General features: G+C 48.5%; 1 protein-coding gene across 3 annotated transcripts in view; it reads right to left on the reverse strand.

The window, feature by feature from the left end:
- Positions 1 to 26,121, reverse strand: part of LOC139415806 (exocyst complex component 6B) — a 208,430-nt gene extending 182,309 nt beyond the window's left edge. Inside the window, exons 1-5 of one of the 3 annotated variants that reach the window (XM_071163913.1) lie at positions 25,997 to 26,117; positions 3,203 to 3,368; positions 1,739 to 1,786; positions 1,295 to 1,385; positions 888 to 933 (exon numbers count right to left, since the gene is read on the reverse strand). In XM_071163913.1, the coding sequence (XP_071020014.1) occupies positions 888 to 933; positions 1,295 to 1,385; positions 1,739 to 1,786; positions 3,203 to 3,368; positions 25,997 to 26,085 (440 nt within the window). In that variant the 5' untranslated portion in view covers positions 26,086 to 26,117. Of the gene's footprint in view, positions 1 to 887; positions 934 to 1,294; positions 1,386 to 1,738; positions 1,787 to 3,202; positions 3,369 to 25,996 lie in introns of all 3 variants that reach the window. The other 2 variants (XM_071163910.1, XM_071163912.1) reach the window with 2 other exon arrangements.
- Positions 26,122 to 26,377: the final 256 nt, after the last annotated feature.

Here is a 26,377-nt window from a genome sequence, read left to right on the forward strand (position 1 = left end):
GATGGGGGGAGACCTACCCTAGAGAGAGAGAGTGGGTATGGGGGGAGACCTACCCTAGAGAGAGAGAGAGAGAGGGGATGGGGGAGACCTAACCTAGAGAGAGAGAGAGGGGATGGGGGAGACCTACCCTAGAGAGAGAGAGAGGGGATGGGGGAGACCTACCCTAGAGAAAGAGGAGGGGGGATGGGGGGAGACCTATCCTAGAGAAAGAGGAGGGGGGATGGGGGAGACCTACCCTAGAGAAAGAGATGGGGGGATGGGGGGAGACCTACCCTAGAGAAAGAGGGGGGATGGGGGAGACCTACCCTAGAGAGAGAGAGAGGGTATGGGGGGAGACCTACCCTAGAGAAAGAGGGGGGATGGGGGAGACCTACCCTAGAGAGAGAGAGAGGGTATGGGGGGAGACCTACCCTAGAGAAAGAGGAGGGGGGAGACCTACCCTAGAGAAAGAGGAGAGGGGGAGACCTACCCTAGAGAAAGAGGAGAGGGGGAGACCTACCCTAGAGAAAGAGGAGGGGGGATGGGGGAGACCTACCTTAGAGAAAGAGGGGTAAAGAGAGAGGAGGGGTAGAGAAAGAGAAGAGGGGTAGAGAGCTAGAGGTAGAGAGAGAGAAGGGGGGCCCGAACCTCAACATCCAAGCCACTCCAGCAGATCCAAGAAGGTTGGATAGCAATGTGGTGACATTTCAAACAAATCCCGTGAACTATGTCTCCCTCTGGTGGCCAAGTAGGCGCCGCAGCAGAGGACAAGAGAGCAGACGGGATGAGGAAAAAGTGAGTAAAACACAAGAGAAACATGCCGATACAAAGACAGAATGAGAGGGGGGGGGGGGGGGGGGGGGGGTAGAGAAAGGTTGCCAAGAAATGGCAGACAATAGAAACTATACCTTTTTTGGGCCATCTGTTCCTGTAGTTTGTTGTACATCTCCAACACTGACAGACAGAGACAGACAGGTCAATTATCAGCTGTATAACTGTGTCTACCAGCCACCAGCTTTTTATCTGCTATGTAATCCGCTATGTCATGCGTTATAGCCATCCGCTATGTCATGCGTTATAGCCATCCGCTATGTCATGCGTTATAGCCATCCGCTATGTCATGCGTTATAGCCATCCGCTATGTCATGCGTTATAGCCATCCGCTATGTCATGCGTTATAGCCATCCGCTATGTCATGCGTTATAGTCATCCGCTATGTCATGCGTTATAGTCATCCGCTATGTCATGCGTAATAGTCATCCGCTATGTAATGTGATCTGTTACAGCTATCCTGATCCCTGGTGTGTGTGTATACCTGGTAGACAGTGTGTGAACTTGTCGATGGATGTGGCGATGTTTCTCTGTTGCAGGCGACACAGTCTCAACTCATCCATACAGGTCAACAGCTAGAGAGACAGAGAGAGAGAGAGACAGAGAGAGAGAGAGACAGAGAGAGAGAGAGACAGAGAGAGAGAGAGACAGAGAGAGAGAGAGACAGAGAGAGAGAGAGACAGAGAGAGAGAGAGACAGAGAGAGACACAGAGAGAGACACAGAGAGAGACACAGAGAGACACACAGAGAGACACACAGAGAGACACAGAGAGACACAGAGAGAGGTAACAAATATCGAGGAAGAGGATGAGGAGGATTGGAGAAGAGGTGGAGAAAGATCTCAGGTGATTAGTCCTGAAATTATATGAATTATTTATCAACTGTCAGATGATCTGTTTTGACAATGATGTCGGTTATGATGTCATACCCCTTTCCCATCTTCCTGGAGACGTTGGTTGGTCTCAGTCACCTGAGTCTGAAACAGGAGGAAAACAACCAATCAGAAAGAATCGTAATTAGTCACTCTCCTCCCATTCCCGTTCTCTCCTCTACCCGACTTGCTCCTTTCGCCCGGTCTGCCTTCTCTCCTGCCATCATCTCCTCTCCTCTTTACATCTTGGAAGTTACACCCCCCCCTCACCTCTCTCCTCATCCCCCCCCTCTCCCACCCTCACCCCCCCCCACCTCTCTCCTCATCCCCCCCCACCTCTCTCCTTATCCCCCCCCCATAACCCCCTCATCCTCCCCCCACCTCTCTCCTCCCCCCTCATCCTCCCCCACCTCTCTCCTCATCCCCCCCTCTCATCCTCCCCCCAACTCTCTCCTCACCCCCCCCCTCATCCTCCCCCCACCTCTCTCCTCATCCCCCCCTCTCCCCCCCCCCACCTCTCTCCTTATCCCCCCCATAACCCCCTCATCCTCCCCCCACCTCTCTCCTCCCCCCCTCATCCTCCCCAACCTCTCTCCTCATCCTCCCCCACCTCTCTCCTCATCCCCCCCTCATCCTCCCCCCACCTCTCTCCTCATCCCCCCCTCATCCTCCCCCCACCTCTCTCCTCATCCCCCTCTCACCACCTCTCTCCCCACCCCCCCTCATCCTCCCCCCACCTCTCTCCTTATCCCCCCCATAACCCCCTCATCCTCCCCCCCTCATCCTCCCCCCACCTCATCCTCCCCAACCTCTCTCCTCATCCTCCCCCCCTCATCCTCCCCAACCTCTCTCCTCATCCTCCCCCACCTCTCTCCTCATCCCCCCCTCATCCTCCCCCCACCTCTCTCCTCATCCCCCCCTCTCCCCCCCCCCACCTCTCTCCTTATCCCCCCCATAACCCCCTCATCCTCCCCCCCTCATCCTCCCCCCACCTCATCCTCCCCAACCTCTCTCCTCATCCTTCCCCCCTCATCCTCCCCCACCTCTCTCCTCATCCTTCCCCCCTCATCCTCCCCCACCTCTCTCCTCATCCCCCCCTCATCCTCCCCCCACCTCTCTCCTCATCCCCCCTCTCACCACCTCTCTCCTCATCCCCCCCCCCCCCCTCATCCTCCCCCCACCTCTCTCCTTATCCCCCCCATAACCCCCTCATCCTCCCCCCCTCATCCTCCCCCCACCTCTCTCCTCCCCCCCTCATCCTCCCCCACCTCTCTCCTCATCCTTCCCCCCTCATCCTCCCCCACCTCTCTCCTCATCCCCCCCTCATCCTCCCTCCCCCTCCCCCCTCCCCCTCCCCATCATCCCCCACCTCTCTCCTCATCCCCCCCTCATCCTCCCTCCCCCTCCCCCCTCCCCCTCCCCATCATCCCCCCCCTCTCCCCATCATCCCCCCCTCTCCTCATCCTCATCCTCCCCCCTCTCTCTCCTCATCCTCTCCTCATCCCCCCCCTCTCTCCTCACCTTGAGTTTCTGTGCTTCTCCCCTGACTTTGAGTAGTTCAGTGATGGAGTCAACGAAGCCTTGGAAATGGTGGTTGCACATCTTTTCGATGTCTCGGTCATGGTTCCGAATCCTCCCGTCCAGCTTCCCCATAAACACGCCATGTTCCTGACCGTCATACACAGACCTGGAGGAGAAAACGAGAGAACCAACATTCAGAAGACTCTTTTATCCAAAGAGATTTAATCTCAGGGACACATTTTTTTTGTACTGAGTGTCCCCAAAAGGGAATTAAAACATGAAAAAGTGTTGAGGGAACGGAACACTTCTAGCAACGACAAAATATATATCTTGATGAAAAAGATACAGTATCTTGATCCACTTCCCATGGCTTCTAATATACACTTACACCACCTACCCAGCAAGGGGCCGCCATTACACCACCTACCGGCAGGGGCCGCCATTACACCACCTACCCGGCAGGGGCCGCCATTACACCACCTACCCGGCGGGCGGCGCCATTACACCACCTACCCGGCAGGGGGCGCCATTACACCACCTACCCGGCAGGGGCCGCCATTACACCACCTACCGGCAGGGGCCGCCACTACACCACCTACCCGGCAGGGGCCGCCACCCCACCACCTACCCGGCAGGGGGCGCCACCCCACCACCTACCCGGCAGGGGGCGCCACCCCACCACCTACCCGGCAGGGGGCGCCACCCCACCACCTACCCGGCAGGGGGCGCCACCCCACCACCTACCCGGCAGGGGGAGCCCACCCCACCACCTACCCGGCAGGGGGAGCCCACCCCACCACCTACCCGGCAGGGGGAGCCCACCCCACCACCTACCCGGCAGGGGGCGCCACCCCACCACCTACCCGGCAGGGGTGCGCCACCCCACCACCTACCCGGCAGGGGGCGCCACCCCACCACCTACCCGGCAGGGGGCGCCACTCCACCACCTACCCGGCAGGGGGCGCCATTCCACCACCTACCGGCAGGGGGCGCCATTCCACCACCTACCCGGCAGGGGGCGCCATTCCACCACCTACCCGGCAGGGGGCGCCATTCCACCACCTACCCGGCAGGGGGCGCCATTCCACCACCTACCCGGCAGGGGGCGCCATTCCACCACCTACCGGCAGGGGGCGCCATTCCACCACCTACCGGCAGGGGGCGCCATTCCACCACCTACCGGCAGGGGCCGCCATTACACCACCTACCAGGCAGGGGCCGCCATTACACCATCTACCAGGCAGGGGGCGCCATTACACCACCTACTCCGCAGGGGGCGCCATTACACTATCTACCAGGCAGGGGGCGCCATTACACTATCTACCAGGCAGGGGGCGCCATTACACCATCTACCAGGCAGGGGGCGCCATTACACCACCTACCAGGCAGGGGGCGCCATTACACTATCTACCAGGCAGGGGACGCCATCAACCCAGCAGGGGGCGCCATTACACTGTATCCTCGTCTGGTATTTACATTGTTGTAGGGTCTGGATAGGTATAAACAGTATAGTGGTGGGGTCTGGATAGGTATAAACAGTATAGTGGTGGATCTGTAGGGTCTGGATAGGTATAAACAGTATAGTAGTGGATCTGTAGGGTCTGGATAGGTATAAACAGTATAGTGGTGTATCTGTAGGGTCTGGATAGGTATAAACAGTATAGTAGTGGATCTGTAGGGTCTGGATAGGTATAAACAGTATAGTGGTGTATCTGTAGGGTCTGGATAGGTATAAACAGTATAGTAGTGGATCTGTAGGGTCTGGATAGGTATAAACAGTATAGTGGTGTATCTGTAGGGTCTGGATAGGTATAAACAGTATAGTGGTGGATCTGTAGGGTCTGGATAGGTATAAACTGTATAGTAGCAGATCTGTAGGGTCTGGATAGGTATAAACAGTATAGTAGTAGATCTGTAGGGTCTGGATAGGTATAAACAGTATAGTAGCAGATCTGTAGGGTCTGGATAGGTATAAACAGTATAGTAGCAGATCTGTAGGGTCTGGATAGGTATAAACAGTATAGTAGCAGATCTGTAGGGTCTGGATAGGTATAAACAGTATAGTAGCAGATCTGTAGGGTCTGGATAGGTATAAACAGTATAGTAGTAGATCTGTAGGGTCTGGATAGGTATAAACAGTATAGTAGTAGATCTGTAGGGTCTGGATAGGTATAAACAGTATAGTAGCAGATCTGTAGGGTCTGGATAGGTATAAACAGTATAGTAGTAGATCTGTAGGGTCTGGATAGGTATAAACAGTATAGTAGTGGATCTGTAGGGTCTGGATAGGTATAAACAGTATAGTAGTGGGATCTGGATAGGTATAAACAGTATAGTAGTGGATCTGTAGGGTCTGGATAGGTATAAACAGTATAGTGGTGGGGTCTGGATAGGTATAAACAGTATAATGGTGGATCTGTAGGGTCTGGATAGGTATTAACAGTATAGTGGTGGGGTCTGGATAGGTATAAACAGTATAGTGGTGGGGTATGGATAGGTATAAACAGTATAGTAGTGGATCTGTAGGGTCTGGATAGGTATAAACAGTATAGTAGTGTATATGTGGGGTCTGGATAGGTATTAACAGTATAGTGGTGGGGTCTGGATAGGTATAAACAGTATAGTGGTGGGGTATGGATAGGTATAAACAGTATAGTAGTGGATCTGTAGGGTCTGGATAGGTATAAACAGTATAGTAGTGGATCTGTAGGGTCTGGATAGGTATAAACAGTATAGTAGTGTATTTGTAGGATCTGGATAGGTATAAACAGTATAGTAGTGGATCTGTAGGGTCTGGATAGGTATAAACAGTATAGTAGTGGATCTGTAGGGTCTGGATAGGTATAAACAGAATAGTAGTGTATATGTGGGGTCTGGATAGGTATAAACAGTATAGTGGTGGGGTCTGGATAGGTATAAACAGTGTATTAGTGGATCTGTAGGGTCTGGATAGGTATAAACAGTATAGTAGTGGATCTGTAGGGTCTGGATAGGTATAAACAGTATAGTAGTGTACCTGTAGGGTCTGGATAGGTATAAACAGTATAGTGGTGGGTTCTGGATAGGTCTAAACAGTATAGTAGTGTATCTGTAGGGTCTGGATAGGTATAAACTGTGTATTAGTGAATCTGTAGGGTCTGGATAGGTATAAACAGTATAGTGGTGGGGTATGGATAGGTATAAACAGTATAGTGGTGGATCTGTAGGGTCTGGATAGGTATAAACAGTATAGTAGTGGATCTGTAGGGTCTGGATAGGTATAAACAGTATAGTAGTGGGGTCTGGATAGGTATAAACAGTATAGTGGTTTATCTGTAGGGTCTGGATAGGTATAAACAGTATAGTAGTGTATCTGTAGGGTCTGGATAGGTATAAACAGTATAGTAGTGTATCAGTATAGGTAAACAGTATAGTAGTGTATCTGTAGGGTCTGGATAGGTATAAACAGTATAGTAGTGTATCTGTGGGGTCTGGATAGGTATAAACAGTATAGTAGTGGGGTCTGGATAGGTATAAACAGTATAGTGGTGTATCTGTAGGGTCTGGATAGGTATAAACAGTATAGTGGTAGGGTCTGGATAGGTATAAACAGTATAGTGGTGGATCTGTAGGGTCTGGATAGGTATAAACAGTATAGTGGTGGATCTGTAGGGTCTGGATAGGTATAAACAGTATAGTGGTGGGTTCTGGATAGGTCTAAACAGTATAGTAGTGTATCTGTAGGGTCTGGATAGGTATAAACAGTATAGTGGTGGATTTTTGTTTCTTTTTGGCCATTTTGATGTAAAACAATTTAGGGAAGGTACTTAATTGTTACCCAGAAATCTGGTAGAGAAATAAAAATGGAGGTATTGGGACTTTAAAAATAAAATAGAACATTTTCCCTTTGACCCTCCATTGACCTTCCATTGACCCTCCATTGACCCTCCATTGACCCTCCATTGACCCTCCATTGACCCTCCATTGACCCATTACAAAATGAGAAGAATTGCAGGAAATTACCTTTAAAACAACTAAATAATGTGGCCAAGACGACCTCTAATATTTTCGGCTAAATGTTAAAATCATTTGGGAGTAGAATGTCCTACAAAAAAATAAAAAAATAAAATAAAATCTCACGGGGGTGCATGCCCCCGGAACCCCACGGCAAAAATAAAAAAAACACTGTTTGTAACACACCCCCTTCCTGTGGATGAGGAAATGCCCGACGAGTACAATGGTCTGACGCCATGACAACTTCCTCCTACACTACACACAAAGGCATTTCTAAATGCAGTACCTTTTGTACAGTACCCAGAAGGTGTGTGTGTGTGTGTGTGTGTGTGTGAGTTCCCCAGTAGAGTTCAGAATCAACTAGCACCTAACCCCGGGCAAACAGGGAGAAAGGCTGGCTCCCTCTAAGCGCTGGGTGAAACACAGTACTCTAGTTAAACAACTACTAGTACACCTAATACTGCAGACCCTTTATTTAACTAGGCAAGTCAGTTTAAGAATGTTAGAATGTACAATGACGGCCTAGGAACAGTGAGAACAACAGATTTTTACCTTGTCAGCTCGGGGATTCGATCTAGCAACCTTTCAGGTTACTGGCCCAACACTCTAACCACTAGGCTACCTGCCGCCCCAGACCCTAGCCCAAAGGAGTTCATTATCCCTGGATACGGGACGAGTCAGCATTCCATTCATCTCCTCCTATTAGACCCACACGATGACATCATCACTGCTCCACTCCAGTTGACTAGACTACTCCGGTACCAGACTTTACATTGAACTTGGCTAAGGTCTTACCCTGAGCAAGGCACTGTGCAGACTTGCTCATCTTGACCTCGATTGTATGGAGTGCTGATCTAGGATCAGTTGCCCTCCTGTCCAAGTAGTCTTAATTATTGTGATCTGTAAAGCAAAACTGATGCAAAACCAGCACTCGTACTCCGACACGATACATATTGTTCTCCCCAGAGCTGGCTGTAGTCCAGCCTGACCCAGAGCTGGCTGTAGTCCAGCCTGACCCAGAGCTGGCTGTAGTCCAGCCTGACCCAGAGCTGGCTGTAGTCCAGCCTGACCCAGAGCTGGCTGTAGTCCAGCCTGACCCAGAGCTGTCTGTAGTCCAGCCTGACCCAGAGCTGGCTGCAGTCCAGCCTGACCCAGAGCTGGCTGCAGTCCAGCCTGACCCAGAGCTGGCTGCAGTCCAGCCTGACCCAGAGCTGGCTGCAGTCCAGCCTGACCCAGAGCTGGCTGCAGTCCAGCCTGACCCAGAGCTGGCTGCAGTCCAGCCTGACCCAGAGCTGGCTGCAGTCCAGCCTGACCCAGAGCTGGCTGCAGTCCAGCCTGACCCAGAGCTGGCTGCAGTCCAGCCTGGCCCAGAGCTGGCTGCAGTCCAGCCTGGCCCAGAGCTGGCTGTAGTCCAGCCTGGCCCAGAGCTGGCTGTAGTCCAGCCTGGCCCAGAGCTGGCTGTAGTCCAGCCTGGCCCAGAGCTGGCTGTAGTCCAGCCTGGCCCAGAGCTGGCTGTAGTCCAGCCTGGCCCAGAGCTGGCTGTAGTCCAGCCTGGCCCAGAGCTGGCTGCAGTCCAGCCTAACCCAGAGCTGGCTGTAGTCCAGCCTGGCCCAGAGCTGGCTGCAGTCCAGCCTGACTCAGAGCTGGCTGTAGTCCAGCCTGGCCCAGAGCTGGCTGTAGTCCAGCCTGACCCAGAGCTGGCTGCAGTCCAGCCTGACCCAGAGCTGGCTGCAGTCCAGCCTGACCCAGAGCTGGCTGCAGTCCAGCCTGACCCAGAGCTGGCTGTAGTCCAGCCTGACCCAGAGCTGGCTGTAGTCCAGCCTGACCCAGAGCTGGCTGCAGTCCAGCCTGACCCAGAGCTGGCTGTAGTCCAGCCTGACCCAGAGCTGGCTGCAGTCCAGCCTGACCCAGAGCTGGCTGTAGTCCAGCCTAACCTAGAGCTGGCTGTAGTCCAGCCTAACCTAGAGCTGGCTGTAGTCCAGCCTAACCTAGAGCTGGCTGTAGTCCAGCCTAACCCAGTATTTACATACACTAGCGTTACTTTCTACTGTATTGGGTTGCACAACAAACAGTCTGTGGGACACCAGAAGTTAAATACAATTCCATTTAAAAAACGTATAACGCCAGTGGCCAGGACTGTTGGTCATTATGACTCGGGGAATTTGAGACAAAATATCTAAAAAAGGATGGAATTATTAAAAACAGACTTTCCAAACCCACTTCCTCTCTCGTCAAAATAAAAAGTCCCACACAAGTTATTCCTATCCTGTCCACATATGGCAAACACAGTGGTGAGAGGCAGGGAGCCTCGTGGTGAGAGGCAGGGAGCCTCGTGGTGAGAGGCAGGGAGCCTCGTGGTGAGAGGCAGGGAGCCTCGTGGTGAGAGGCAGGGAGCCTCGTGGTGAGAGGCAGGGAGCCTCGTGGTGAGAGGCAGGGAGCCTCGTGGTGAGAGGCAGGGAGCCTCGTGGTGAGAGGCAGGGAGCCTCGTGGTGAGAGGCAGGGAGCCTCGTGGTGAGAGGCAGGGAGCCTCGTGGTGAGAGGCAGGGAGCCTCGTGGTGAGAGGCAGGGAGCCTCGTGGTGAGAGGCAGGAAGCCTCGTGGTGAGAGGCAGGGAGCCTCGTGGTGAGAGGCAGGTAGCCTCGTGGTGAGAGGCAGGTAGCCTCGTGGTGAGAGCAGGTAGCCTCGTGGTTAGAGCAGGTAGCCTAGTGATTAGAGCAGGTAGCCTAGTGATTAGAGCAGGTAGCCTAGTGGTTAGAGCAGGTAGCCTAGTGGTTAGAGCAGGTAGCCTAGTGGTTAGAGCAGGTAGCCTCGTGGTTAGAGCAGGTAGCCTAGTGGTTAGAGCAGGTAGCCTAGTGGTTAGAGCAGGTAGCCTCGTGGTTAGAGCAGGTAGCCTAGTGGTTAGAGCAGGTAGCCTCGTGGTTAGAGCAGGTAGTCTCGTGGTTAGAGCAGGTAGTCTCGTGGTTAGAGCAGGTAGTCTCGTGGTTAGAGCAGGTAGCCTAGTGGTTAGTGTTGGGCCAGTAACCTGAAAGGTTGCTAGATTGAATCCCCGGAGCTGACAAGGTAAAAAATATGTCGTTTTGCCCCTGATCAAGGCAGTTAAACCCACTGTTCTCCGGTAGGCCGTCATTGTAAACAAGAATTTGTTCTTAACTGACTTGCCTAGATAAAAGGTTACATTTTGAAAACTAAATATAAGTATATGGAAAAAAATAATAATTCAACACGTTGCATCTCACATTTCATAACACTTCCCATGCTAATGAAACACACACACACGGATGCATTCGCTCATAGATAGCTTGGTGCCTGGCACTCTACAGTACAGTGTTAGAGGGAAGTAGCTATGTTGACATGAAATAGAAGGCAGAAACAAGCAGGGCTCACAATGACAAGAACATGCAGTATCCCTGTTACCTCACCAGGTCAACGACACGTATCCCTGTTACCTCACCAGGTCAACGACACGTATCCCTGTTACCTCACCAGGTCAACGACACGTATCCCTGTTACCTCACCAGGTCAACGACACGTATCCCTGTTACCTCACCAGGTCAACGACACGTATCCCTGTTACCTCACCAGGTCAACGACACGTATCCCTGTTACCTCACCAGGTCAACGACACGTATCCCTGTTACCTCACTACTGCAACGACGACACGTATCCCTGTTACCTCACCAGGTCAACGACACGTATCCCTGTTACCTCACTACTGCAACAACAACACGTATCCCTGTTACCTCACTAGGTCAACAACACGTACCCCTGTTACCTCACTAGGTCAACAACAACACGTACCCCTGTTACCACACTACTGCAACGACAACAAAAACATCTGTGGCATTGTGTTGTGCAGTTTTTTCACACCTTTTAGAGTGGTATTTTATTGTCCCCAGTACAAGGTGCACCTGTGTAATGATCATGCTGTTTAATCAGCTTCTTGATATGTCACACCTGTCAGGTGGATGGATTATCTTAACAAAAAAGGAGAAATGCTCACTAACAGGAATGTAAACAAATTTATACCCAAAATTTGAGAGAAATAAGTTGTTTTTTTTGTGCGTATGGGAAATTTTCAGGGGTATCTTTTATTTCAGCTCATGAAACATGTGACCAAAACCTTAAATGTTGCGTTGTATATCTTGGTTCAGTGTTTAATACACCAGATGGACAAAACAAGCTATCAGTATGGAAAGACAACACACGCCGTAGCTGTACAGCCTATTGGTCTCTGGCACAACCCTTCCGTATCCCGTGAGCCGCATTGCGTGATGGGTAAGTAGCGCCTTTTCAGCCCTCCAAATGAAGTGAATGGACGTGCGAGACGTCCCATCGAGTAGTTATCACAAGTCCCATAAAGCTCTGCGACCCCAAGGCTCTCAAGTTGCTTCAGGCAGACAAAGTAATGGAATCTCTCTCTCTCTCTCTGAGCCACCCAGCTGACCGGGCTAACATGAGCCACCCAGCTGACCGGGCTAACATGAGCCACCCAGCTGACCGGGCTAACATGAGCCACCCAGCTGACCGGGCTAACATGAGCCACCCAGCTGACCGGGCTAACATGAGCCACCCAGCTGACCGGGCTAACATGAGCCACCCAGCTGACCGGGCTAACATGAGCCACCCAGCTGACCGGGCTAACATGAGCCACCCAGCTGACCGGGCTAACATGAGCCACCCAGCTGACCGGGCTAACATGAGCCACCCAGCTGACCGGGCTAACATGAGCCACCCAGCTGACCGGGCTAACATGAGCCACCTAGCTGACCGGCTAACATGAGCCACCTAGCTGACCGGCTAACATGAGCCACCCAGCTGACCGGCTAACATGAGCCACCTAGCTGACCGGCTAACATGAGCCACCTAGCTGACCGGCTAACATGAGCCACCTAGCTGACCGGCTAACATGAGCCACCTAGCTGACCGGCTAACATGAGCCACCTAGCTGACCGGCTAACATGAGCCACCCAGCTGACCCGGCTAACATGAGCCACCTAGCTGACCGGGGTAACATGAGCCACCCAGCTGACCCGCTAACATGAGCCACCCAGCTGACCCGGCTAACATGAGCCACCTAGCTGACCGGGCTAACATGAGCCACCCAGCTGACCCGGCTAACATGAGCCATCTAGCTGACCGGCTAACATGAGCCACCTAGCTGACCGGGCTAACATGAGCCACCCAGCTGACCAGCTAACATGAGCCACCCAGCTGACCCGGCTAACATGAGCCACCTAGCTGACCGGGCTAACATGAGCCACCCAGCTGACCGGCTAACATGAGCCCCATAGCTGACCAGCTAACATGAGCCACCTAGCTGACAAGCTAACATGAGCCACCTAGCTGACCGGCTAACATGAGCCACCTAGCTGACCAGCTAACATGAGCCACCTAGCTGACCGGCTAACATGAGCCACCTAGCTGACCGGCTAACATGAGCCACCCAGCTGACCCGGCTAACATGAGCCACCCAGCTGACCCGGCTAACATGAGCCACCCAGCAGACCGGCTAACATGAGCCACCTAGCTGACCGGCTAACATGAGCCACCTAGCTGACCACCACTACTTAACAATACCACTCACTATAAGACAAGAACAGTCATAATGGATTCCTCTTTAGATATGAGCTAATATCAGATGTGTGAATTGGTCGTGTTTTCTAGAGCTCGTCTTTGATCAGAGAAAAACAGCAGCTCAAATACAAAAAGTTGAATATTAGAGAAAGTAACATGATATGACAACATGGCTGCAGGACAAATTAAATCACATGACCGATACGAGAGAAAAATCACGATTTCAAATCGGTTGTTTACTAGCAAATTGTTAAGAGGATATAAATATTCTTAAAATTTGGATGGAGCAGCATTTACACACGCAATATTACACTTAACAGTATCACGCAGGATGAGAGAGAATGGAGGAAGCATTGTGAATGTGAAAACCGTTGTGGAAATCGACTACAACACCCACAATACAATGCTCTCTCTATGGGCTAGCTAGCTAGGTAGCTGCACACAATAACGTCAAAGTCAATATCAGCATGTGAAGTAGCTACAGTAGTTAACTGTCAAAACGCCCCCAAAAAAACATGTGCACTCTCTCTCACCATGTTTAACCTGCAGATCGATGTGCCTCGCAGAGTGGAGTCGTTCACAACGGCAACATGCAATGCATTCTGGACTAAAGAGGTAGACAAATAGGAGACATGTGTTAGACCCTCTGTTAAAATTACATTTACTCAAGGTAGGAATTTCCTAAAAAATAAATATGATCAGCGGCTCATTCAAGAGAAGACAGCCACCTGCGTTATGACATCAGACATCAGTGTTTAAATCTGACCGTCTAACTTCCACGGTAGTGAGAGAGACTTTATCACGGCGCTACGTCGTAACCGGCTGAATTTCTACCCGTTTGAACGGCGATAGCTCTGAGACGCACATGAAAACGTGAAATGACCCCCCGAGAATTGATAGCGCCTCACTCTGAGATGCACGGAAACAATATAACTTTCAAAATGGGTGAATCTCTAAGTTTTGTTTTTTCATATTTTAGTTTCATTTTTTGTACACCAGCTTCAAACAGCTAAAAATTGACATTATTAAAAAAAAATTGGGGGGGGGTTATGGAAAGATATACAATGATTCTCTATACTGTACTTGCTAATTTTGTCACAAACTGAAATTAGGACAACTATTAGATTTTAGCAACCAGGAAATGGAGGAGAGATTTCTGCATAATGCATCTTTAAAACGTTAAAATTATGTTACATAACGTTAACCTAAGGAGCTACACACTACGCACTACGCACTACCCACTACCCACTACTAAATGATGTAGTTACATAATGTTAACCTAAGGAGCTACACATTACCCACTACGCACTACCCACTACCCACTACCCAATGATGTAGTTACATAACGTTAACCTAAGGAGCTACCCACTACGCACTACCCACTACCCAATGATGTAGTTACATAACGTTAACCTAAGGAGCTACCACTACCCACTACCCACTACCCACTACTAAATGATGTAGTTACATAACGTTAACCTAAGGAGCTACCCTCTACTAAATGATGGTTACATAACGTTAACCTAAGGAGCTACCCACTACGCACTACCCACTACCAAATGATGTAGTTACATAACGTTAACCTAAGGAGCTACCCACTACGCACTACCCACTACCCACTGCCCACTACACACTACTAAATGATGTAGTTACATAACGTTAACCTAAGGAGCTACGCACTACACTCTACCCACTACCCTCTACCCACTACCCACTATCCACTACGCACTACCGCAAACTGCCGAGCCACCTTTGTGACGCCGCAAACTGCAGAGCTATCATTATGACATCATCAGAAATTGCTGAGTGATGATTGTGACATCACTAACAACAGCAGAGTGTGTCAGTGTGACTTCATAAAAAGGTTTAAAAGCGGGAAATGTAACTTTAGAGCAGCTATCTAACTGGGGTCTCTATAAGGCTTCACCCCCACTATGCACCTCTCAACAGCTGTGTGTGTGTGTGTGTGTGTGTGTCTCAACAGGGTTGTGCTAGTGGAAGGGGGCAGGGAAGGGAGTGGCTCACCACAAGAGTGCTACACACACTCTCCTGAGTCATCCTTCTGTACTCAGACCAACACACACCATTTATAGCCTTTATTCATGCTCACAAACTTGGAAGCTCAGCCCTATAAAAAGTCCTGAGGGCTTTACCAGAGTCAGAGCAGTCCGTGTGTGTTGTTGCCTATAGTGAGAATGGGAGACAGTGGTAGGCAGGATCAGTGAAGGAAACTAGTCTAGCTAGACAACAGAATGATCATATAACCTCACTGGCCTTTAAACACTATGTATATTACAGACTACTGTTCAACCACATACAAACCAATACACCCATACTGATGTCTGTGGTGGGGAGAGAGAAACACACACACACACACACACACACACACACGACCGGGGCCGTAGTGGCACGCACGGGGCCGTAGTGGGGGACCGGGGCCGTAGTGGGGGAGAGACACGACCGGGGCCGTAGTGGCACGACCGGGGCCGTAGTGGGGGAAAGACAGGTCTTTAGTTCTCACCGCTCCATAATAGAAAGGACTGAAATGACAAAATAAACTAATTAGAACACAAACCTCCTGAGAGCTTGGCTCCTCCTCCTGTATTTGGCCCTGACACTGTGTAGTGTGTTGGCTCCTCCTCCTGTGTTTGGCCCTGACACTGTGTAGTGTGTTGGCTCCTCCTCCTGTGTTTGGCCCTGACACTGTGTAGTGTGTTGGCTCCTCCTCCTGTATTTGGCCCTGACACTGTGTAGTGTGTTGGCTCCTCCTCCTGTGTTTGGCCCTGACACTGTGTAGTGTGTTGGCTCCTCCTCCTGTATTTGGCCCTGACACTGTGTAGTGTGTTGGCTCCTCCTCCTGTATTTGGCCCTGACACTGTGTAGTGTGTTGGCTCCTCCTCCTGTATTTGGCCCTGACACTGTGTAGTGTGTTGGCTCCTCCTCCTGTATTTGGCCCTGACACTGTGTAGTGTGTTGGCTCCTCCTCCTGTATTTGGCCCTAACACTGTGTAGTGTGTTGGCTCCTCCTCCTGTATTTGGCCCTGACACTGTGTAGTGTGTTGGCTCCTCCTCCTGTGTAGTGTGTTGACTCCTGTGTCCTCCTGTGTTTGGCCCTTACACTGTGTAGTGTGTTGGCTCCTCCTCCTGTGTTTGGCCCTGACACTGTAGTGTGTTGACTCCTCCTCCTGTGTAGTGTGTTGACTCCTGTGTCCTCCTGTGTTTGGCCCTGACACTGTAGTGTGTTGACTACTCCTGGGTTTGGCCCTGACACTGTGTAGTGTGTTGACTCCTCCTGTGTTTGGCCCTGACACTGTGTAGTGTCTTGACTCCTCCTGTGTTTGGCCCTGACACTGTGTAGTGTGTTGGCTCCTCCTCCTGTGTTTGGCCCTGACACTGTGTAGTGTGTTGACTCCTCCTGGGTTTGGCCCTGACACTGTGTAGTGTGTTGACTCCTCCTGTGTTTGGCCCTGACACTGTGTAGTGTGTTGACTCCTCCTGGGTTTGGCCCTGACACTATGTAATGTGTTGACTCCTCCTGGGTTTGGCCCTGACACTGTAGTGTGTCGACTCCTCCTGGGTTTGGCCCTGACACTATGTAATGTGTTGACTCCTCCTGGGTTTGGCCCTGACACTATGTAATGTGTTGACTCCTCCTGGGTTTGGCCCTGACACTATGTAATGTGTTGACTCCTCCTGGGTTTGGCCCTGACACTATGTAATGCGTTGACTCCTCCTGGGTTTGGCCCTGACACTATGTAATGTGTTGACTCCTCCTGGGTTTGGCCCTGACACTATGTAATGTGTTGACTCCTCCTGGGTTTGGCCCTGACACTATGTAATGTGTTGACTCCTCCTGGGTTTGGCCCTGACACTATATAATGTGTTGACTCCTCCTGGGTTTGGCCCTGACACTGTAGTGTGTTGACTCCTCCTGGGTTTGGCCCTGACACTATATAATGTGTTGACTCCTCCTGGGTTTGGCCCTGACACTATATAATGTGTTGACTCCTCCTGGGTTTGGCCCTGACACTATATAATGTGTTGACTCCTCCTGGGTTTGGCCCTGACACTGTAGTGTGTTGACTCCTCCTGGGTTTGGCCCTGACACTATGTAATGTGTTGACTCCTCCTGGGTTTGGCCCTGACACTATATAATGTGTTGACTCCTCCTGGGTTTGGCCCTGACACTGTAGTGTGTTGACTCCTCCTGGGTTTGGCCCTGACACTATGTAATGTGTTGACTCCTCCTGGGTTTGGCCCTGACACTATATAATGTGTTGACTCCTCCTGGGTTTGGCCCTGACACTATATAATGTGTTGACTCCTCCTGGGTTTGGCCCTGACACTATATAATGTGTTGACTCCTCCTGGGTTTGGCCCTGACACTGTAGTGTGTTGACTCCTCCTGGGTTTGGCCCTGACACTGTAGTGTGTTGACTCCTCCTGGGTTTGGCCCTGACACTATGTAATGTGTTGACTCCTCCTGGGTTTGGCCCTGACACTGTAGTGTGTTGACTCCTCCTGGGTTTGGCCCTGACACTGTAGTGTGTTGACTCCTCCTGGGTTTGGCCCTGACACTGTGTAGTGTGTTGACTCCTCCTGGGTTTGGCCCTGACACTATGTAATGTGTTGACTCCTCCTGGGTTTGGCCCTGACACTATGTAATGTGTTGACTCCTCCTGGGTTTGGCCCTGACACTATGTAATGTGTTGACTCCTCCTGGGTTTGGCCCTGACACTGTAGTGTGTTGACTCCTCCTGGGTTTGGCCCTGACACTGTAGTGTGTTGACTCCTCCTGGGTTTGGCCCTGACACTGTGTAGTGTGTTGACTCCTCCTGGGTTTGGCCCTGACACTATGTAATGTGTGTGTGTAGAAGGTAATTCGTGAAGGCTTCCTCAATGTTATTGTGTGCAGGTTAATTGCTGATGACTGCTAAGAGCGTCCTCTCTGACCACGAGGAAAGAGAGAGTAGAAACCTACCAAAAATTAATCAGGCAACACATTAAATCAATTCTGGACAATTTCCTGGACAAGCGTGTAAACTTGGCAGTAGAAAGCCTAAACAGTATATTTGACCTTTCAGCTTCCTAATCAAATAAAAAAATCGCAAGCAGAAAAGGAACAACAATGACAAATGGTTTGATGAAGGCAAAAACCTAAGAAAGAAATTGAGAAACCTGTCCAACCAAAGACATAGAGACCCGGAAAACCTGAGTCTACGCCTTCACTATGGTGAATCACTAAAACAATACAGAAATACACTACGGAAAAAGAAGTAACAGCACTTCAGAAATCAGCTCAATGTAATTGAAGAATCCATAGACTAACCACTTCTGGGTAAATTGGAAAACACTAAACAAACAACACGAAGAGTTATCTATCCAAAATGGAGATGTATGGATAAACCACTTCTCCAATCTTTTTGGCTCTTTAACAAAGAACAAACAGCACAAGTATACATTATCAATTGCATATTTTAGAATCAACTATTAAAAGACAACCTTAGCTCTGGCATCTTCCCCAATATTTGGAACCAAGGACTTATCACCCCAATCCACAAAAGTGGAGGCAAATCTGACCCCAATAACTACCGTGGGATATGCATCAACAGCAACCTTGGGAAAATCTTCTGCATTATCAATAACAGCAGACTCGTACATTTCCTCAGCGAAAACAAAGTGCTGAGAAAATGTCAAATGGGCTTTTATGAAATTACCGTACGACAGACCACGTATTCACCCTGCACACACTAATTGACAAACAAAACAAAAGGGAAACTTTGTTGATTTCTAAAAAGCTTTAGACTCCGTTTGGAATGAGGGTCTGCTATACAAATTGATGGAATGTGGTGTTGGGGGAAAAACATACAAAATTATAAAATCCATGTACACAAACAAGTGTGCGGTTAAAATTGGCCAAAAAAGCATTTCTTTCCACAGGGCTTTCCACACCCTCTCTAACAAATATATCAACGAATTGGTGAGGGCACAAGAAAAGTCTGCAGCACCCAGCCTCACCCTACCAGAATCTGAAGTCAAATGTCTACTGTTTGCTGATGATCTGGTGCTTCTGACCCCAACCAAGGAGGGCCTACAGCAGCACCTAGATCTTCTGCACAGACCTGGGCCCTGACAGTAAGTCTCAGTAAGACCAAAATAATGGTGTTCCAAAAAAGGTCCAGCCACCAGGATCACAAATACAAATTCCATCTAGACACCATTGCCCTAGAGCAGTGGTTCTTAACCTTGTTGGAGGTACTGAACCCCACCAGTTTCATATGCGCATTCACCGAACCCTTCTTAATTGGAAAAATATAATGATTTTTTTAAATTCAAAACAGGTATATATTTGACTGGTGCACAAAATGAACCATCAACATCACTGTGTTCAAAGAACAAAATCATCAAAATCGAAGTGCGTGGCAATTGCTTGCTTCAGTTCCGCGGGTACAGAAATGTCTCCGATTCCAGATACATTTTTCGATCTTACTTACACAGTCGTCCAGCAGGGGAAAGTTTGCGAAGTTATTGTTCTCTGTCCGTCGTTTCCATAACGGTAGCCTTTTTTTGAAAAGCCTTCAGGTTTTCCTCCGCTTCGATGATGTCGACTCCACCGCCCTGCATCTTTTGATTGAGATGATTGAGAGCTGCGAAGATATCGGCCATGTACGCTAAAATGAGAATGAACTCAGAATTTTTGAAGCAATCTGCATGACAATGTTGGTGCTCTTGCAAAAACAGGGCTAATTCCACACGCACGGCAAAAACACGATTCAGCACCTGTCCCCGGGATAACTACCGAACGTTAGAATGGTACAGAAGTACCTCGAATTCAGAGCCCATTTCTTTACACAGCTCACTGAAAATGCAATGCCGCAGAGCACTAGTTCGCACATAGTTCACGCATTCCACTACAATATTTAATACTTCTGCCAGTTTTGGAGGCAAAGTTTTTGTTGCCAACGCATGCCTGTGCAGAATACAATGCGTAACAATGATGTGTGGTGCATCGGCTTTCACTAGCGCACTAAAACCAGACTTTCTTCCCAGCATGACTGGAGCTCCGTCCGAACAAACTGCAGAAACCATATCCCACGAAAGATTGTTGTCTTTGAAGAAGTCATCCACAAGTTTCTTCACATCGGCTGCCTTAGTTGTTGTTGTAAGAGGCTTACAAAATAAAAAATTGTCCTTTATCATGTCTTTATCACGTCTTTCAAATAGCGCACGAATACAGCAAGCTGGCTTAGATTGGAAACGTCTGTGGTCTCGTCCAGTTGAAGGCTGAATTTTGCCGGGCTTGAAATCAGATCTGCAACTACTTGAGCCAAGATGTCGTTGCTCATGTCCTCTATTCTGTCGCTGATGGTGTCATTTGAAAGAGGAATTTGGGATAACTTAACTTCAGCCTCTTTTCCCAGCATGATATTCGCCATCTTCAACACAGCTGGTTTTATGAGTGTTTCACCAATGGTGTGTGGTTTGCCCTGCTTTGCGATCAGGTAAGCAACTTTGTACGATGCTGTGAGGATCGGTTTGTTGATGGGTACAAAGCCGAGAACAGGCAGAGTAGCCTTTTCATCGAATCTGTCTCTCTTCACCTTGAATTCAGCGAGCGTTGTGTTCTTGTATTTTCCATCTCATGCAGCTTAAGGAAGTGTTCTCTTAGTTTTGCCGGTGCTAGACTAGAATTGCTCAACTTGGCATTGCAAATCATGCAGTTAGGACACTGACTCCCATCACGTTCCGTTATACATGTGAATCCATATTGTACATACTCGTCTGACCACTTTCTTTTTTTGCTCGACATAGTAAGTATGAAGGGATTAAAATATTAAGAAAGAAATCACAAGACGTACCATCACGACAGTCACAAGTTGACTACTGAGCGCACCAAATTCCCTGCAGCACAGATAGGCTAAGCGATGTAGCGTGATCACCTGCAGCCATGATGGCCAAGCGGAGCGTGTCCTCACGAATCATATGAATCGGATGTCTTGACCTCCGCCGAACCCCTGAGACTGACTCACCGAACCCCTGGGGTTCGATCGAACCCAGGTTAAGAACCACTGCCCTAGAGCACAAAAAAAAAACTATACATGCCTCGGCCTAAACATCAGCGCCACAGGTAACTTCCACAAAGCTGTGAACTATCTGAGGGATTTCTATGTGATCAAAAGGAACATAACATTCAACATACCAATTAGGATCTGGCTAAAAAAATAATTGAATCAGTCATAGAGCCCATTACCCTGAGGTCTACTCACCAACCAAAAATTCACAAAATGGGTCAAACACCAAATTGAGACTCTGCATGCAGAATTCTGCAAAAATATCCTCAGTGTACAACGTAAAACACCAAATAATGCATGCAGAGCAGAATTAGGCCGATATCCGATAATTATCCAAAGCCACCTAAAAAGAAAAGATTCCCAAACCTTCCATAACAAAGCCATCACCTACAGAGCGATGAACCTGGAGAAGAGTCCCCTAAGCAAGCTGGTTCTTGGGATCCGTTCACAAACACAAACAAACCTTGTCAGCTCGGGGATTTGAACTTGCAACCTTTCGGTTACTAGTTCAACTAGTCCTCACTAGGCTACCCTGCCGCCCCACCTGGACAGGCTATGTGCACACTGCCCACAAAATGAGGTGGAAACTAAGCTGCACTTCCTAACCTATCAAATGTATGACCATATTAGAGACACATATTTCCCTCAGATTACACAGATCCACAAAGAATTAGATAACAAATCAATGATAAACTCCCATATCTACTGGGTGAAATACCACAGTGTGCCATCACAGCAGCAAGATGTGTGACCTGTTGCCACAAGAAAAGGTCAACCAGTGAAGAACAAACACCATTGTAAATACGACCCACACTGTAGAAACGACCCACACTGTAAATACGACCCACACTGTAAATACGACCCACACTGTAAATACGACCCACACTGTAAATACGACCCACACTGTAAATACGACCCACACTGTAAATACGACCCACACTGTAAATACGACCCACATTGTAAATACGACCCACATTAATGTTTATTTATGTTCCCGTTTTTTAACATGACATTTGAAATCTATTTATTGTTTTGGAACTTTTGTGAGTGTAATGTTTGCTGTAAAAACAAATGTATTGCCAAAGCTAGTGAAGTAGAAAATAAACTATGTTAACATGTGTTTTTAAATAAAATAATAATAATAAATAAGGCAAATAAAACCCTCTGAATTGAACTGAGAGAACAGCGAGGGGGGGTGGGGGGGAAGAATCTCTCCCTAAAGTCCCCCCCCCCTCCTGGCCGTTTGAGCGATTCCTCAGGTAGAGGATGAGGAAGGCTCCGATCCGTGCTTCCCTCTTCCTCACCACGGAATGTTAGAATCACACACACACACACACACCAGAGCAGTTCACACCAGTTATTGATTTGTCTCTATTGGTTCAAAAATAACTAGCCTGTCAGTGAGACTCAGAGGAATGTAGCTACCAGCCGAAACCTGCATCTAGCTAGAGTTTGTACCCCTCACACACACACACACACACACACCAGACACACACCTCCTTCAAGACGACACGATAGCCAAAGGAATGTACTACGAGCAAAACCTTCAGGAAACGACCAGTTGCCTAGACGACTATACTTTCCCCCTGGAAACAACAAGGAAGTGCAATGACTGAGGATCGTATGCAGCAACAACAACAACAACCACCTCAGGATGCATCTAAAAATGTAACCTCGTTCACAAACGTAGGGATGTGAAACTGTCATTACAGATCCATTCCCACCACTCCCTGTTGGGTCAAGGATCCAAAATGACCTCACAGTTTCCCCAGAGCAAGCACATAAGTCAAAACAGCATTGTGCAACTGTAGCTATGTGGCCAGGTGACTCACACAGGGAGTGGCACTTCTAGTTGATTATATGTAAAAGAATCATAGGTTTGGGCAGAGTAAACACTGGATTGCAGTTCAGTGGTACATGACACCGTCTGAAACCTGTGTTTTGGATCGTTGTGGGTTCGGTCGTTGTTGTGTTCTGAGTCATAGTTAGCTTGGGAGCTTGGTCCGTGTACCGTGTATCAACTGGGATTCATACCAAGACTGGGGGTGGGGGGGGGGGGGGTGCACTGCAGCACAATACTGTGTGACAATGAACACACACACACCCACACGTTTACACCCACACACGTTTACACCCACCCACACACACACACATTTACACCCACACACACATTTACACCCACACACACACACATTTACACCCACACACACACACATTTACACCCACACACACATTTACACCCACACACACATTTACACCCACACACACACACATTTACACCCACACACACATTTACACCCACACACACATTTACACCCACACACACACACACACGTTTACACCCACATTTGATGAGCCAGCGATTACAATACTTAATGACAATGCAATGACCACACAAAGTTGAATGACTAGCAGGGATGTAACGATTCACAAGTCGCTCCCCATTTCAAACGTTTAAAAATGCTCAGACCAGACACACCGGGTGGGATCGTCAAATGTTTGCCTGCATGAGTGGCGCAGCGGTCTAAGGTCACTACAGGCACCCTGGTTCGAATCCAGGCTGTATAACAACCGGCCGTGGTTGTGCGCCGACCTATGGGACTCCCAATTGGCCCAGGGGTTTGGCAGTCATTGTAAATAAGAATGTGTTCTTAACTGACTTGCCTAGTTAAATAAAAGGTAAAAATGTAAAAATATATTTTTTTAAATATAGCTAATTTGTAAATGAGAAATATGGACACATTACTAGCTCACACAATCTGCTGATGACAAGTTAATTATTAAAGTTAATTAGTGGGCGATGGTGATTTCAGAACCACAGTGGGGGGGGGGGGGGGCAAAAAACAGGCTACATTGCCCCCCCTAATCTGTTGGCGATAGATGTCTTGTCTGTTTTAAGGCTCTAATCTGATGGCGATAGATGTCTTGTCTGTTTTAAGGCTCTAATCTGATGGCGATAGATGTCTTGTCTGTTTTAAGGCTCTAATCTGATGGCGATAGATGTCTTGTCTGTTTTAAGGCTCTAATCTGATAGGTGTAGATGTCTTGTCTGTTTTAAGGCTCTAATCTGATAGGTGTAGATGTGTTTTTCCTTCGCTTCTGTCATTCAGATGTGAAATGAAAAAAATACATACAAAAGAAAAAAAATGTATAGCAGGTTACAAAGTAGAGCTTCGTAGCTACATTTTGGTGTGTGGGTCGTCACCCGTTTTCATGACGAGATGCTAGCTGTGTGAGGGACTGTTTGTTGGCTCGACGCTGTTCGCTGAGGTAACGCTCTGGGTGAAAGGTGAATTATCGTTTAATTATTTCAAGTGTAAAACTACCAGAATTCAGTGGCTACAGTCTGATAAAAAAAAAATATATATATATAGTTAAAATACCAGTGAATTGAAAATGTGTCACACCCATCTTGATTTGCAGCTGGCTAGCAGGCAGCTTACCTTAGGAAGTAAGCTATGTTATTAGACTACTAGTGTAGCCTTCTGTGTTATAGTTCAGACTAAGTGAGAAGTGTGTGTGGCTATGGTGCATTGCAATTCACTAAATAATTGTCATTGTTCATCTGCATAAAGTAGTTTGAAACAATTTAATTAAATTAGAATGAAACGGTTCGTTGGTATTGTACAAACCATAAAGAGCTGTTCATAATATGACCACCCTACCTTAAATTATTGGTCTTAAATAAATGTAAATGTTATGTATTCCAGTAGTCTCTTTTGCATTTCATAAATTGTACTTGTAGTTGAAAAATCAGCTCAGTCTTCTACATCAGCCCTGAAAATGTCAACATTATGAGATATTGGACAACAACAACAACAAAAAGTGTTGAATTGAAGAATCCAGACAGGTGATTTGGTATCATTATTGGACTAGGGATTATGGTTGACCAGTCCGCGCCACCTTTTACAGATCACTTGAAAATTAACACACTGTACCTCAGAAATGATAAATCCTCGACAAATATATATAAAAATGTACTGTGTTCCCGAAAAGCTTTTCCATGACATGAAATACAAAGTATAACAGTAGAACCACCTTTTCATTGTGTTACACCCTTAAAAAACCCTAATCGTAAACGTGTTAGAGGATGTATTTTGGCAGTTCATCAACTGTTTATTCACTTTGGCTAACTAACGTTAGCTGCTAGCTAGTCAGGCTAGGTAGGGTAGTCAGGCTAGGTAGGGTAGTCAGGCTAGGTAGGGTAGGTAGGGAAGGTAGGGTAGTCAGGCTAGGTAGGGTAGTCAGGCTAGGTAGGGTAGTCAGGCTAGGTAGGGTAGTCAGGCTAGGTAGGGTAGTCAGGCTAGGTAGGGTAGTCAGGCTAGGTAGGGTAGTCAGGCTAGGTAGGGTAGGTAGGGAAGGTAGGGTAGGTAGGGAAGGTAGGGTAGTCAGGCTAGGTAGGGTAGTCAGGCTAGGTAGGGTAGTCAGGCTAGGTAGGGTAGTCAGGCTAGGTAGGGTAGTCAGGCTAGGTAGGGTAGTCAGGCTAGGTAGGCTAGTCAGGCTAGGTAGGCTAGTCAGGCTAGGTAGGCTAGTGAGGGTTGTTAGGCTAGTGAGGGTTGTTAGGCTAGTGAGGGTTGTTAGGCTAGTGAGGGTTGTTAGGCTAGTGAGGGTTGTTAGGCTAGTGAGGGTTGTTAGGCTAGTGAGGGTTGTTAGGCTAGTGAGGGTTGTTAGGCTAGTGAGGGTTGTTAGGCTAGTGAGGGTTGTTAGGCTAGTGAGGGTTGTTAGGCTAGTGAGGGTTGTTAGGCTAGTGAGGGTTGTTAGGCTAGTGAGGGTTGTTAGGCTAGTGAGGGTTGTTAGGCTAGTTAGCACAGCTAATCGGATAACACACTTGTCAAGTGTTACTCTCTATTTTTTATTTTTTTTACATCAACTGAAAACATATGTTCATGATCACTGTAATTTGTTTGGCCAGAATAACAAAATGGTGTGTTTTGTGGTTAATTAGTTAGTTAACACAACTAGTTACAGCTTCTTCAACAAGTTTGACCCGGTTAGCAAAATAAATCTGTACCCCCGAAGAGGAGTTGTTAGCTTAGCCGAAGGGGAGAGATGGACTCTCCAGTCGCTTTCAACTCTTCCCCGGTAACGGGGTTAAAAAATGCCTTTTACACCAAATCATTACAAGAATACGTCCCGACTACCGGACTCTTTCTTACCGGAGTGTCGGTCCGATACAGTTCGTGTCTGTGCTCTCTATCTCCCGTAAGATACGTTCGTGTTCCGCTGCTATTTCAACGCTCGCCATGTTTCCATATCCTACCCGAACAAGACCACAAGGGGCGTGTTCATTACGGAAACCGTTTACCGACGCGAACAGAGCAAGCGAATGTTCTATTGGACAACATCAGGTTAGACAACTCCCCGTTTCGTTCCGTTTGCTTCAGTTTAGGAAACATTTTGCGTCGGAATGAATATACTCACCCCGGGACAGAGAAGAGACGCCGTTCCTGCGTCACCAACGAACAAAAAACCCAACGCAGATACAAGACTCTCCGTTTAATTCCTTAGTTCCCTTTCCTTTCCTAGCTACTTGCCCA

This window comes from Oncorhynchus clarkii, chromosome 9 (genome assembly GCF_045791955.1).
Source record: "Oncorhynchus clarkii lewisi isolate Uvic-CL-2024 chromosome 9, UVic_Ocla_1.0, whole genome shotgun sequence".
Lineage (NCBI taxonomy): Eukaryota > Metazoa > Chordata > Actinopteri > Salmoniformes > Salmonidae > Oncorhynchus > Oncorhynchus clarkii.